We start from the raw sequence: 15929 nt of genomic DNA on the forward strand, positions 1-15929 counted from the left end.
CATGGTATCATGCTATAGATCATTAATTCCTAATCTTTGGTCAAGCACTTAAAATCTGATACCTTCTCCAAAGAAAATGTGCATACACACAAAATTCTGCATCACCCTTAGAGGGTTGAAAGCGGCCCGCCCCCCCCACCCCCGCCCCCATCCCCTAAATCTGGACAACAAAGAAGAGCATCCTCAGTGAACTCCAGCTCTTCTACAGGCCTGGGAACTGCGGACCTGCCAGGAATAAGCTTCTTCTGCTGACTCATCAGCACCACCTACCAACCATTCTTGGCAAAACAACAAACCATGGTCACGGGCAACAGGATCAGAATCAGCGCAGCCACCATTCCTTTATCCATCAACAGCTACCTAAAGCCTGGCTTACACACACACTTTGGAAGTATGAAGATGAGGACCCAAACACTGAAAACGGAGCACAGCACGAGAAGAAAGATGTGTGCCACACAGCAGGCACGTGCCCTGAAGCAGAAGCAAAGCATACAGTTAGGACAACGACAAAGATTACATCCAGCTCGGAGCGAGCACTGGGGACGGCCCAGTGGGGCCTTGAGAGAAGGTGGGAGTAAGGTGTGAGGCGAGACAAGAAGGCAGAGGGTGAGGAGAAAGGTGGCTCCCTGGCGAGGACACTTATCCGGTAGGCTCCGACGGAACCACTGAACGTGTCCCGAGCACGGCAGGGACACTGTGAGCAGGATGTCACACGGTGACTGGGGAACAGGCTCGTGACACTCCCAGGCGTCACCCAAGAAAAGCTAACCATGCAGCGCAGCACGCTGCCAGAGCTGACTCTGACCTGTCAGTGGCGTCCGATAGCAGGTGCTATCTGCTGCAGCCACCAGCCTGCTCAGGTCTACAGAGAGGGCCCTGGCCCCAGGGACGAGATTATGGTGGGAATGCCGACAGCACCAGGCGTGAAGACAGAGGCTGCAAGGCACTGGGGAGGAAGGCCTGACCCGGAAGCAAGGAGGCTCACAGCCAGTGAGCATGGGGAGGGGCAGCGGCGTGCCCGAGACCCCACGGATGGTTGGCAGAGGCACTGCTAAGGGCCTGTGGACTGTGAAAGCTGTTCAGCTGTCCAGGAGGCCTGAGTGGACAGTGATGGAGCAGATTCTCTGCTCTAACACCCCACACATCCTTCCGATGACCCCCTACCGCTCAAAGCAGCACTCCACCCCCCTGTCTCAGAGGGATACTCACCTCAGGTATATCAAGTATTTGTTATGTGCCCCAAAGTCACAATGAAACCCTACTGCCTAAATACAGTGGTGTAAGGAGGTGGGACCTTGTAGGGATTGGAAGAGTCACAGGGCTGGAGCTCGCAGAGCTCTTCCCAGAGTCACAGGAGAGCTGGCTTCCTCGCTCCGCTCTCTGCCATGTGAGGACACGAGAAGTCAGCGGTCTGCAGCCAGAGGAGGGCTCTCACCAGACACTCGATCGTGCTGGCATCCTAGACGTGGACTACTGTCTCCAGAAACGTGAGAAATAAACTGTGGTCATTTATATGCCAGCCAGTCTATACCGCTATTTTTTTTAAGAGCACATAAGCTGACCAAAATAATGTCATACAGAGAAGTTCTCCACCATGAGTTTGGAAAGGGGTGGGCTAAGCTGCCTTCATGGTCCAACTCTGCTGCCGTGCAGAAACGGAATGCACTGTCCCCTCACCCTTCTGGACAACACAATATTGAGGAGAGCAGTTTAGAAAAGACACAAGGTAAGTGTGAATCCCTTGTTGCCTGAGGAGCCGCACTAAAGGCAGGCTGACTGGCAGAGGGAGACGAGATGACAGGTGGGGAGTCAAGTGACAAATGAACAGACATGGCAGGTGAAGGAGGATAATCCAAAACACTTTCAGATTTCAAAGCAGAACGGAGGTAGCTCAGTCGGTCACTCCAAGCAGGGGAATGCAGATGGGATGGCAGGCGGGCATGTGAGCACGCTTGCCGCTGGCAGAACCCTGAGGTGGCAGAAGGGACACAGTAAGAAGCCTGAGGCTGAGGAGTCCAGACCCCAGCGTGGCTTTCCAGGAAATAGCACCCACCCACTCATAATACGCAGCACCTTCAGGACACTGAAGCAGCACCAAGGGCAAAGTAAGAGCACTTCCCCTGTGGGGTCAGTTCCCCTGCCCAATTTCATCTCCCAGGTGGCTAGTGATGCTGAAGGTCAAAGGCACTCCATCTGTACAGAAAAGGACCACTGCTGATGGGAGGAAAGTGGAAGACAAGAAAGTGACTTTCAACTTACAGCCAGACACGCAGTTCAGGTGAAAATGTATCAAAACTGACAGTATGTGTCAGTGAGAAGAACACCATTAAGAGGTGGATCACCCATATGCTATATTCTAAAACATTACATTACCAAGAAAACCCCTGTCTTTCAAAGTAGGGCAAAACGCTTCATGCTGTCTTTGAGGTGTAATTAGATGTATTTGCTGATAGAGAAACACAGAAGTGTTGGTTTGATCTAGAAGCAAGAGTGAGGCAAATGCCTCCATAGAACACAGAGAAAAGTTTTAATATTTAAAGCAGATTTTGAGGAAGCAAATATGCTTTCATCTCTCTGGAAGAGCTGGTATAAATGTTTTGTTTCAAAAATGACATTCTCAGGAGCAAGCATTTGTGAATGAAGTAACTGAAAACAATTACAGTTGCTTTTCATTCAGTCCTATTAAGGCCTATTTGCCTTTGAAGCAGAGATGAAACAATTACCTTTCCATAAATGCCTTAGGGAAGGTAGGCAGGAAGATACATGACATTTTCTAACCTTGGATCATGTCCCAAGTCTATTTCTACAACAGGGAAAATCATTCTTTGTCAGTCTACCAGTATTGACGAAAAACCATTTTAGACCATTCTTAAGGTTAAAAAAAAAAAAAATGCATCATAACATCATTCAGTAAGGACGGACACCACTGTCAGAAACATTCCTTGTCACATTACAATCTTGTTACTAATTTCCCATCTCCTGTCACAATTTTACAACCTTAGGGAATTTTAAAGGTTCCCTAGCCCAGTGATTTTTATATCGCTGTCATTGTTTTAAGCAATGAACCTCTTAGCCAGAGACCCAGGATATAAACCCACGTTGGCCTATGACTGCTCTGGCTGAGACTGTAGCTGGAGGTGGCCAAGTGGGAAGTCCCCAGAGTCACCCCGGAAGTCTCCAAGGGAATCAAGGGGGTCCTGGGAACACAGTGACAAAGGCACCGGGCTCAGGGTGAGGCTGATTCACAGGAGTCCGCGAACAGAAGCTCCTCCCCTGCTCCACAGGGCCCGGCCCTTCCCACAGGAGCCCTACAGGCCTGCTGCTCCCGGCCCGGGCGGGGACAGCTACCTCGCTCACACAGCCTGACTGCTTCCATGAGGTACGGCACCAGAAGACGGTTCACGATAAACCCAGGCGTGTCCTGTCAGAGCAGAGAGAAAAACAGACAACAAGTGAATTTCTGTGAACTTGATCTTTACGTAAAGTCACCAGCTCACTCCTCACCCTGGATTATCACACACATTTATCAAGCTATACATTTTCAGTGTTTCAAAGTGCCAAGACAGCCTCGCTTCTATGCCACATGACAATTTAACCAACTATTACAGTAACCAGAAGCCCCTACTGCACGGGTCCTGAGAGGAGGAAAGGCAGAGCCAGGGGTTCACTAGAAAGAGCACAGCTGTGGGAGTGGGCGGATCTGGGCTCAGGTTCGAACACTCTTTGACCTTGCATCATTCTGAAACTCAGTTTCATCATCTGGGAAATGGGAGCAGTAATTTCTACCTCACTAGTTGTGAAGATAAATGAAAGCACATACAATGCTGCGCATAGAGCATTATTATGCTCCCCTCAAACAGCAGACCCTTTATTCCTCTCCTCTCCTGCATTTCTTAACGAGTCTAGAAAAATCACACTCCCTCCTGAACGCACCTCAGGAACACAACTTCCCAGCTGTTGAGGATTTCCTCAGGCTCTTTCCTATGTGCACTCCGGCGCGGGGCACAGGACTCTGGAGCTGGGGACAGGGCCCGGGACAAACTAGCGGGTCCCAACAGACCGAGGGCCTCTCCCAGCTCACCGACCAAGACTCCTCCCCAGAAGACCCCTTTCTTCGTTTCCCTCCTCACTCCAACACTTAGCCGTCTCTCCTGGAGGGATGGCGGGAATGCGGATTCTGTCTGCTGAGCTCTCCTGGGAGCCTGTGGGGCAGGCTCGCTTGGCAACTTTTCGGTGGTTTTTAATGGGAAGTTGATTTCCACTAGGTAAACAGAGTGCCCCTCTTTTAACAGAAGGCTGTGACCCTCCCTCAGGAAAAAACCCTCACCCTGGCCCAGGCTGTGAGTCCCGTTTCAAGCACACACTGGGCACTCCATAAACATCTGAACAGAGGTGCCCAGGCTCCTGTATCACTCTACTCACCTGCCTGCATACTGCACCCACAGGGCCGTTCCTCCTTTCACGCTGGACCACCTGAGACCACCCCTAACCTACCTCCCAGGACACAGAGATGCACAAAAGAGCTTTATCTGCCTAACCAACACTATATTCATATATTATGCTGATTTATTAATAATAACCAGGGCAAACCTGTTTTTTAACTTCAAAAAGTTTACTGCAGAAATTCAGGACAAGGTAAGGTACCTGACTACAGGAGGCCACACCATACACAAGGTTAGAAATCAGAAAGTAGCCTGGGAAAAATATTTTCTCCAATATTATGGAGTGTTCATATACTGTTACAAGGCTGCTCTGGTGGCTCAGTGATAGAGAATCTGCCTGCCAATGCAGGAGACATGGGTTCAGTCCCTGGGTTGGGAAGATCCCCTGGAGAAGGAAACAGCAGCCCACTCCAGTATTCCTGCCTAGGAAACCCCATGGACAGAGAAACCTTGTAGGCTACAGTCCACAGGGTTGCAAAATAGTCAGACACAGCTTAGTGCCTAAACAACAAAAAATCGAAGAAACATTCAGTAAAACAAAATAGCACGTTACCAGTACGGTTACTGGCAAGGGGCTTTTTCCCCATTATGATATTCAATGCTGTTGAAGATACACAGAGATACTCTCATAACACTGGAATGTAAAGAGACGCGGCCCTTTGATAAAGCAGTTTAACTTGACGTACTCATACACCTTACATTTTTCATATACCTTTACTTACTTATTAAACACACTTTATTTACTGTACTTATTGTAGAGCAGGAATTGTTTGTCCTAAGAACTTTACAAATAGTCATTCACTTATTCCTCACAGTAACCCTGTGAGGTAAGTTCTATTGTTGCCTCTGTGTGAGGCAGAGGATACCGAGGCACGGGGAGGTGACGAGACATGCCCAAGGCTACACATCCAGTAAGTGCCAAAGCCAGGATGTGAGCCCAGGCAGGCTGCTTTGCCTGTGAAGTCTTCCTATGAAGAAAGATACAGTTTAGGCACACTGATGGCATTCTTCTCTGTTGAGTGTTACTAAGCTACAATCCTGGAGGCCAAATCCACGTCTACGTGTGAATCAAGTTTCACATCGCTCCTTGCAGGTATGGCCCATGCTGCTTCCCTGTTACACAGCCCAGCCGTCGCAGCAGAGTTTGCACACCCTAGAACACTACTATCTGGCCCCTGACAGGAAAGTCTGCTGACGCTTGTTCTATGTGATTTCCTCTACTATCTGGATGCCACACCCAAGGGCCTGAATAACTGACCCTGAGAGTGAGTCAGGGTCTAAAAGTCTCCCTGAATGCCTAAGGTAGCACCTAAAAGGAGAGTCCTGCAATGACGTAGCAAGACCAATTTCATGAGACCACAGTTCCCAGGCCTGCCCCTGCCATGGCTATCCCGACGGAAACATGGATCATCGCTCTCATGAATTAATGACTTTGCTGCTAAAGACCACCCCTGGCTCGTTCCTGCGCTCTCATTTCACATCTAGCTTTTCATCTGCTGCACACTCATGTCTTTTCTCACACAATGGCTACTTTTTGCCATGAACAAAGCAAAAACTGGTAACAAAGTACAACCATACCCTCTGGTTATTAATGTGATATATATTTTTTTAATCCAGAAGATTTAAAACCATAAAACTAAGCCAACAAAAAATGAGTGTTAAAAAATGAGATTCCCTAATATAACCCTGCTAAGTCACATCAGTCGTGTCCGACTCTGTGTGACCCCATAGACAGCAGCCCACCAGGCTCCCGTCCCTGGGATTCTCCAGGCGAGAACACTGGAGTGGGTTGCCATTTCTTTCTCCAATGCATGAAAGTGAAAAGTGAAAGTGAAGTCGCTCAGTCATGTCTGACTCTTCATGACCCCATGGACTGCAGCCCACCAGGCTCCTCCACCCATGGGATTTTCCAGGCAAGAGTACTGGAGTGGGTTGCCATTGCCTTCTCCTAATATAACACTACAGTCCTGGAATTCAGGGGACTGGCCTATTTAAGTCTGCTCTCTTTGGCTATTGGGGTCCATGTTGACAGATGACTTATTCAGATGATTCATAAACAACTGGAGTTTTCATGGATTAATTCAATACTGTGAGTTCAAACTTGAGACTATTTTGGAAAGTAAAAGTATGCTATGAGAAGAACCACAATGATATTTAAAAGATTACAGTCAACTAAGCTATTCCACACCTGGGTATATATCTGAAAAAAACAAAAACACTAATTCAAAAAGATATGTGCGTCCCACTGTTCATTGCCAAGAAATGAAAACAACCCAAGTGCCCATCAACAGACAACTGGCTTAAGGAGACATGGCATATATACAATGGAATACTACTCAGCCATATAAAAAAGAATGAAATCCTGCCATCTGCAGCAACAGGGATGGACCTGGAGACTACTGTGCTAAGTAAAATAAGTCAGACAGAGAAGGACAACTCCTGTACATCACTTACATGTGGAATCTAAAAAATACAACAAACTAACGAACAGAACAAAAGAACAGGCTCACAGACATAGAGACCAAATTAGCGGGACTGCAAGGAGATCCAACCAGCCCATCCTAAAGGAGACCAGCTCTGGGTGTTCACTGGAAGGACTGATGCTGAAGCTGAAACTCCAGTACTCTGGCCACCTCACGCGAAGAGCTGAGTCATTGGAAAAGACTCTGATGCTGGGAGGGACTGGGGGCAGGAGGAGAAGGGGACGACCGAGGATGAGATGGCTGGATGGCATCACTGACTCAATGGACATGAGTTTGAGTGAACTCTGGGAGTTGGTGATGGACAGGGAGGCCTGGCGTGCTGCGATTCATGGGGTTGCAAAGAGTCGGACACGACTGAGCGACTGAACTGAGCTGAACTGATGGGGTGCGGGTGGGGTATGGACAATATAGGGGTGAGAGTGGGAGATACAAACTAATAGATGTAAGACAGGTCAAGGAGGCATTATTTCACAACATGGGGAATACAGCCAATAGTTTGTAATAACTGTAGATGCAAAGTAACCTTTAAACTTTTAAAGTGTAAAAAAAATTAAATTATGGTCAAAAAGATAAATGACGTATTTACAAATAACTAGGCTTTCCGGTGGCTCAGTCAGTAAAGAATCCGCCTGCAATGCAGGAGACCACCTGAAACGTAGGAGACACAACCCCCTCCAGTATTCTTGCCTGGGAAGTCCCATGGATGGAGGAGCCTGGCAGACCACAGCTCATGGAGTCACAAGGGTCGGACACGACAGTGACTAAACCACCAACCAGCATAGAAATTTGTAAGGGCACCTTGGGACACAGTCGTCCTTACAGAAACACTACCAAGTCATGCAGAAGTGCCGCTCCTAAACTTGGGGGAAACTAAACAAGAACCACAGCAAATGCAGAGACTGAAGGTAATCGGAGCAAAGCAGGTGAGAGCACCAGGGATAATCTTACATACAGTCACCAGGACTCCTTGCTAGATGCAGCTTGCCCTTTACAGCCTGCAGGCCGACCTGCCGAAGAGCTCTCCTCTCCCACATCAGCCTACAGCAGGAGAATCCCTCCTGGCGTAAGTCAGAGTCCCAGAAAAATCACCCCCTCCCCAGGCCACCCATACGCTACCTTGCAAGCAACAGGATGCTTCCCCAGGGCTCTGCTGAAGTCTAGCAGAGATTCAAACGTCTTCTGGCTGGTCATTGGAGTTTTAATGACCTGGAAAGGCAAAGCAGAGAAGAATTATAACCATAAAGTCAGCAAACAATTTCAATAGAACAGTTCAAGGAAACATTGAGAAAAAACGGCCACACAGGTGGCAAAAATTTTAGTTTCATAAAAGAAGGATCTCAAGCCAGAAACAGAATATCCACTTCAAGACACTGGACTATCACAGAACACACAAAATCAAGGCTAAAAAAACTGATATAAATGTGTGCACATGTGTGTAGGAAGTTTTATAGACTTTGTCACTGAGACTTGGGTTCAAACCCCAATCACACCACTTACCAGCTCTGTGACTCTGGGAATGTTTCTAGAAATTGAAATAACATTGAAATCACTCTACCTATCCTCAAGGAGCTGAGGTGAGAATGGAATTAGATTAGGAAGTAAAGCATTAAGGGCAGCTCCAAGGAAATGCTCAGTAAATGCTGACTCTTTTTAGGGTTTTACTCGCCGCTGCTAATGAGTTCAGGGAAGTAACTGGAAGTCTACTAGAGTACAATGCTTGCCTTTAACACACTCTGCATGACGACGCACCTTCTCTTAGTCCAAAGATGAACAGAAGGAGCCCCAGGAAAACTGAGTGATGCGCCCAGACCACCAAGGTCCTGTGGTCTCTGAGGGGGCCCTGTAACCCCCTATTACTCCACCCTCTCCCACACAGATGCCCCAAAGGCCAACAGCTTCCTCTGCCTCAGAACAGGCTCATCCCAGAGGGGGGCCTTCATACCCAGCAAATGCAGGCCTAAGGCTGGGGTGTGCCACCTGCCCAAACCCCGGGAAGGCCCAAGCCACACCCCGACCCTCTCTGTGAGGTGCACGGCAAGAGCACGCCTGCTGCCCCGCTCAGAGTGGGCTGTAGGGCTCGACAGGGGTCAGCACCGGGCACACCGGGCAGTCAGCTCACAGGAAAGAGCTCGCCTGTCAGGAATTAGATTTCAGCAAATGGAGAGACCAGATGAATTTATATAAGTTAAATATATAATTTAAATGCCAGTTAAAGGATTTCAATGAGAGTCAAAGCCAACAGGCTTGGCTTCTACAGCAGACCCTTTATGTAAGCTCAGGTGAGTCAAATCAACCCCTGGTGCCTCACCTTTCACATAGGAAATAGGGATGACGATATCTGACACATCCTCTCTCTCAGTTCTAAGAGGTCTGTGTGGGGTAATGAGATAGTGTCTGTGCAGGATGGAAAGCGCTATATAAATGAAGGGACTCATCAGCATTATCATTCATGCTTTAATGTGGTCACAGCTTGGGATGTGCTGGTATGCTATGGCACGAAGGGAAGCTAATGAGGGAAAACAGACAAAAGGCGCCATTAAGAGGGGGTTGAGGATGGCATGATACTGCTCTGCAAGCACCACAAATCAAACAGCAACCCGAGGATTATTCAAGAGGAAGCGGAAACATCACCTCCATCAGGACCAAATAGACTGGGCTGTGACAAGGGCTGCGAGTCAGGGAGTTTTAAAAATAATTTGGTGACTTAAAGGAGTCAACAGTAAAGAGTTTTGTTTTGTTTTTAACAGGACGAATGCATATTTATTCACTCATCCAACAAACAACGTGCTGCAGATATTCTGTTCCAACACAGGGTCTGAAAAATTACACACATACACATATGAATGTGCCCAGTCCCAAGTAAAGGAAAGGAGACACTCAACTTACAGTCCATTTTGGTGTTTACCACCAGGGACATACACTCAAATGCTCAAGTTAAAGAATGAAAGGTGCGTAAAGAAGAGCACTTTTAGAAAACATTTTCTAGAAAATGTTAACATTTGTCAAACATTAACTGTTAATAATCAGTGTACCCTATTTCCAAAGACACATATGGACATTATCAGGTAAATGCAGTTGAAAACAGTGTTAGAGTTGGAATATGTCCGTATCTTCGAAACATGTACGTACATGATATAGTGACGGAAAACGTGGAAAATTGCATTTCACTCCCTCGCTCTTTCCTGCACTAGGAAAAACGCTTTCTTCTATTCCCTGTGACCCTTCAGTCCCTCAGCTTCTTCAAACACAGCCTTAGAGACTGGCGGTAAATTAGAAGAAGCCAAGAAGCAGTGATAGCGGAAGAGAGAACTCCTATCCTAGGATGGTTCAGAGTAGCCCCTGAAAGAAAACTGTCAGGAAATTTAGTCATCCTTAAACTAGATGCCAATGCTTACAGAGGGGAGGGGCTGAGCATCAGGAGGTGGCAGAAACAAGGGGACACCGGAGGGAAGGGGGCCTGGAGAAGGCAGCAGTGGAAGACCACATCTCCACTCTCTCCCAGGGAGCCCCGGCTAGTCTCTGGAGGTCTGCCTGGATCCACAACCCCCACACTTCGCACGGCAATAACTCCTCAACCTCAGTACAAATGCTATTTAATAGAAGCTGCTCCTCAGACCCTGTAATTAGCCCCCCTATAAAAGGCAAGTTGCCGCATTTCAGTGCAAATTATCTACTGTGACTCCACCTCCCTTGTACCTGAGTCTCGAGTAAGCAAGCGGTGGCAGCAGCCCAAGAGCCCTCCCTGGCCACCTCCCTCCACCTCCCGGGGCTGAGGTCAGGAGGTTCATAGCTCTGGTCACAACACAGAGGAGCTGTGCCTCCTGTGGGGACAGTACAAAGGCCCTGTCACCGGAGCTGACACCAGTGTGACCCACCAACAGTGGACAGTGTAATACAGCAGCTCCGGGAGGACACCAGGCTTCTAATAAAACTCCCCATCCAGCCTGGACAAGACATCATGAACGTGTGTGGTTCTCCCCTCCGTGGCCTCATCAAGCCAGTGGTCTGCAGTACCACCTTCCCAATCTGATGTTTCTCTCTGCACTGCTCATCAGCTTACAAACAGTAAGTGATATCCCACACAGGTAACAGCCCTCCTGTACACCACTGGTCAAAAGAGAGGTCTGCAGAGAAATAAAGCCCAGGGGCCTTCCTAGATATTAGGTACTGTTTCTTCCTTTGGCTCTGAAAGGAGACTGGCTAGAGAAACCCAAGCACAAGCACAACCAACCTCCCACTAAAATCCGTGGAGTGCAACCCCCGGGGGCAGGGCAGGTGCCACTCAGAAGCAGGGCCGAGAGCAGGCAGAGCAAGCCCGCGTGCACAAGCAGACCCCACTGACCTCCACAAGCTTCATCAAAGGCACTGGGTTGAAGAAATGGAGCCCAGCGAATCGGTCTTGTCTGGTGGTGGAATTGGCTAGGCTTGTGATCTGCAAAGAGGAAGTGTTGCTGGCAAAGATTGTGTGTCTGTGGAGAGAAAGACATTGGAGTGTTGGAATGAGTCCCATCTTTGGAAACAGTCAGGGAAAAGACAACTTCATTAACATTAGGCTGAAATCAAGTGACCTGCTTCATTTAAATTCTGAAATTTTTAAATTAAAAAGTTACTTGCTCCAAAAGTCTGCTTAGTCTTTGCTAATCCTCAATTTTAGGCAACAAAATTTCTCCTGGCTACTTGCATTATTTAGTTTACATGGTACGTGAAGAACATAAGGAGGCAATAACGTCAGTCACAAGATGAAACTGCACGTGAGCAAACACTGAGGAAAGACAGGATGCATCACAGACACTCAAAATGAACAAAAAACTGTGAAGAAACACCTGACTCCTCCGTGAGAAACATCTGACATGAACGAAAATCATCTCCCCTCAAATGAAAAGCTTTACTTTCCCACTGATTCGGAATTAAAATGAAAACAGAAGGAAACCAACATGGTCCAAAAGAAGTTTTAAGGTCACACTGGTAGGTTTGGGGAAGGAAGGATACATGTGGACACATGATAAACACAGTTCAATGCATTCTTATTGTAGTGAAAGTGTCAGTCACTTGGTCGTGTCCAACTCTTTGCAACCCCGTAGAATCCAGCCCACCAGGCTCCTCTGTCCATGGGATTCTCCAGGCAAGAATACTGGAGTGGGTTTCCACTCCAACCATTTCCTTCTCCAGGGGATCTTCCCGACCCAGGGATCAAACCCAGGTCACCTGAATTACAGGAAGAGTTTTTACCATCTGAGCCACCAGGGAAGCCCTATTCTTATTATAAAATCTCCTTAAAAAGCAGTACCATCTTCTTTTGTGTATATAAAATATTATTAATTTTAAAAACTCCATACTAATTTCAACAAAACTTAATTTTTAAAGACCTCAGTAAAGTGGGGTGCCAAGGGCATGACAGGCAAATCTTTAGAGATGGGCACGACTTATCAGCTTTCCTACAGCACCACCTTGTGGGTAAATATACACGAAACGGCCCAACTCTACTAATAACAACCACAAGGGCTTGGCCACAGCACAGGAAGGGCAGTGGTCCCTTGCGAAGATTAGGGTGTTCCTGCTTGCCCAAAAGGCAGTACTGTAATCTGTCTGAAATCAGGAGCAAGTGGGAGGGGAGAAGAAGGGAAGGGAGAAGAAACCAGTAATCTGGGAAGAGCAGAGAAGAGTGAGGTGAAAGCAGCTGGTGTGCTGGTGGTGTACACTGGTACAGCCATGCGATGGAATACTACTCAGCCACTAAAAAAGGAGAAAATCATGCCATCTGCAGCTACATGGATGGACCTAGAGATTATCACACTGAGTGAAGTCAGTCAAAGACAACCATCACGTGGCATCACTTCCATGTGGAACCTAAGCTAGACGCAAATGAACCAATCTATGAAACTAACAGAATCATGGACAAAGAGCGCAGACCAGTGGTTGTCAAGGGGCAGGGGTTTGGGAGAGGGACAGAATGGGAGCTTGGGGTTAGAGATGTGAGATTCTATACAGAGGATGGATAAACAGCACGGTGCCACGGTACAGCACAGAGCACTATACTCAGTACCCTAGGATAAACCATACTGGAAGAGAACGCATGTGTAACTGAGTCACTGAGCTGTACAGCAGAAATCAAACACTGTAAATGAACTATGCTGCTGCTTCTCAGTTGCTTCAGTCATGCCAACTGTGCAACCCTATGGACTGCCAGGCTCCTATGCCCATGGGGATGCTCCTGGCAAGAATACTAGAGTGTGTTGCCATGCCCTCTTCCAGGGGATCTTCCCAACCCAGGGATCAAACCCGGGTCTTCTGCAATGCAGGCAGATTCTTTACCACTGAGCTGGTACACTTCAATTTAAAAACACTGGCCAATTTCATGAGTAGGATTCCACTGTATGTATGTATCACATCTTCCTTATCCTTTCCTCTGTCAGTGGGTATTCAGGTTGCTTCCATGTCTTGGCTATTGTAAATAGTGCTGCAATAAACACTGAGGTGCATGTATCTTTTGAATTATGGTTTGCTCCGGATATATGCCCAGGAGTGGAATTGCTGGATCATATGGTAGCTCTATTTTTAGTTATTTAAGGAACCTCCAAACTGTTCTAGAATCCTCCTGCCAATGTAGGAGAAACAGGAGATGGGGGTTCGAATCCTGGGTTGGGATGATCCCCTGGAGGAGGAAATGGCAACACACTCCAGCATGCTTGCTGGGAGAATCCCATGGACAGAGGAGCCTGGTGGGCTACAGCCCATGGGGCTGCAAAAAGTCAGACACGACTGAAGGGACAGAGCATGCGTACTGTTCTCCATAATGGCTGTACCTGTTTACATTCCTAGAATAGTGCAAGAGGGTTCCCTCTTCTCCACATTCTCTCCAGCACTGACTGTGCAGATTTTTTGACGATGGCCATTCTGACTAGTGATACCTCACTGTAGTTTTAATTTGCATTTCTCTAATAATTAGTGATGCTGAGCAGCTTTTCATGTGCCTTTTGGCCATGTGTATCTTTTTCTGAGAAACGTCTGTTTAGATCTTTTGCCTATTTTCTCATTGGGTTGAATGGTTTTTTGATATTGGGCTTCATGAGTTGTCGTCCCTCGTAGCTCAGTTGGTAAAGAATCTTCCTGCAGTATAGGAGACCCGGGTTCGATCCCTGGGTCGGGAAGATCCCCTGGAGAAGGAAATGGCAACCCACTTCAGTATCCTTGCCTGGAAAATCTCCTGGACAGAACAGGAGCCTGGTGGGCTGCAGTCCACGGGGTCGCAAAGAGTCGGGCATGACTGAGCGACTAACACTTACTTACTTCATGAGCTGTCTGTATACTTTGGATGGCTAACATTTCACAGGGCTTCCCTGGTGGCTCAGACGGTAAAGAACCTGCCTGCAATGCAGGAGATCTGAGTTTGATCCCGGGATCAGGAAAATCCCCTGGAGAAGGAAATGGCAACCCACTCCAGTATCCTTGCCTGGAAAATCTCCTGGACACAGCAGGAGCCTGGTGGGCTGCAGTCCATGGGGTCACAAAGGGTTGGACACGATAACATCTTATGGAGGTACTTTTTCCTCATTCGGAGGGTTGTCTTTTCATTTTGTTTATGCTTTCCTTTGCAATGCAAAACGTTTTACATTTACTTAGGTCCCGTTTGTTTATTTTTGTTTTTATTTTCATTACTCTAGGAGGTGGATCAAAAAAGATCTTGCTGTGATTTATAGATCAACAGAATAGGACAGAAAGCCCAGAGAAAAACCTATGCACCAACGGTCACTTAATTTATGACAGAGGAGGCAAAAATATACAGTGGAGAAAAGACAGTCTCTTCAATAAGTGGTGCTGGGGAAACTGGATAGCTACATGTAAAAGAATAAAATTAGAATGCTGTATGCAAAAATAAACTAAAAATGGATTAAAGACCTAAATGTAAGGCCAGATACAATAAAACTCTTAGAGGAAAACAGGGGCATAACACTCTCCTACATAAACAGCACTTCACTTTTTAAAGCACAGAACAGTGGCCTTTCTCAACAACTTCCAAGTTGGCCAATTTAAAGGTCAGGCAAAGGGGCTTCTCCTTAAAAAAAAAAAAAAAACCTTTTTAGCCAACATTCCTAACCAAGACAGTCTGGCTTCTGTCACATGGTGTGACAGCCCCTAAGAGAAGTGAAGTTGCTCAGTCATGTGTGACTCTTTGTGATCCCATGGACTGTAGTCCTACCAGGCTCCTCCATCTGAGGAATTTTCCAGGCAAGGGACTGGAGTGGGTTGCCGTTTCCTTCTCCAGGGGATCTTCCCAACCCAGGGATCGAACCCAGGTCTCCTGCATTACAGGTGGACGCTTTACCCCCTAAGCCACCAGGGAAGCCTGTAAAGTACGTGAGCATGCTGATCAGCTGAATGACGCACAGGGGACAGAAAGACAGGCCTCTCCTCTTTGTCAGGGTCACCAGACCACACTGCCCTAAGGGCTGTCAGGCCAGCAGGCCAGTATGCAAGTGTCTCTCTTTAGCCACTGCTCGCTGGTGGCTGCCTAAGAATTCCTGTTGTCACATAATCTTAATCTTTGAGTCCCAATCAAGACGGGTGACGCCTTTCCAAGCAAACCACAAGATGAGCATGAATGAACACGTCAGGGGTCAACATCGCCAGGAGCCACAGGCAGAACTAGCGCTGCACATGTGCGTGGGTCACTGATGCCACACAGACAGTCCTGAGCCAGGGACCCTGCGTCTGGCCTGCACGAGGCTAGCTCTCCTCGCCCACCCTTTGCCAGGAAGCTGGGTAACAACTCTGTGCTCCTTAAAGGACCCCAATTGTTTTGACTTAACTCACAGAAGGCTCAAAGCAGGACGACCCTGGAAAACCATGGGAACAGAAGGCATTCCCTTCAATTACATTATCTGTTGGTTTCATCCAAAAGAGGGGACACACCAAATTGCTCTGAGGTTGCTTAGCAGACGTCTAGGGACGTGACCGAGTGCCTCCACCCTCTCGCCTGGGAGGGGCCATGACGCAGACGCTGCAA

General features: G+C 47.6%; 1 protein-coding gene across 1 annotated transcript in view; it reads right to left on the reverse strand.

Moving 5' to 3' along the window:
• The window catches only part of HADH (hydroxyacyl-CoA dehydrogenase), a 45384-nt gene that overhangs the window by 3975 nt on the left and 25480 nt on the right, over positions 1-15929 (reverse strand). The window contains exons 4-6 of the mRNA XM_068975228.1: positions 11268-11394; positions 8042-8131; positions 3349-3421 (exon numbers count right to left, since the gene is read on the reverse strand). Coding sequence (XP_068831329.1) covers positions 3349-3421; positions 8042-8131; positions 11268-11394 — 290 coding nt within the window. The remainder of the gene's footprint in view (positions 1-3348; positions 3422-8041; positions 8132-11267; positions 11395-15929) is intronic.

Source organism: Capricornis sumatraensis, chromosome 7 (assembly GCF_032405125.1).
Source record: "Capricornis sumatraensis isolate serow.1 chromosome 7, serow.2, whole genome shotgun sequence".
Taxonomy (NCBI): domain Eukaryota; kingdom Metazoa; phylum Chordata; class Mammalia; order Artiodactyla; family Bovidae; genus Capricornis; species Capricornis sumatraensis.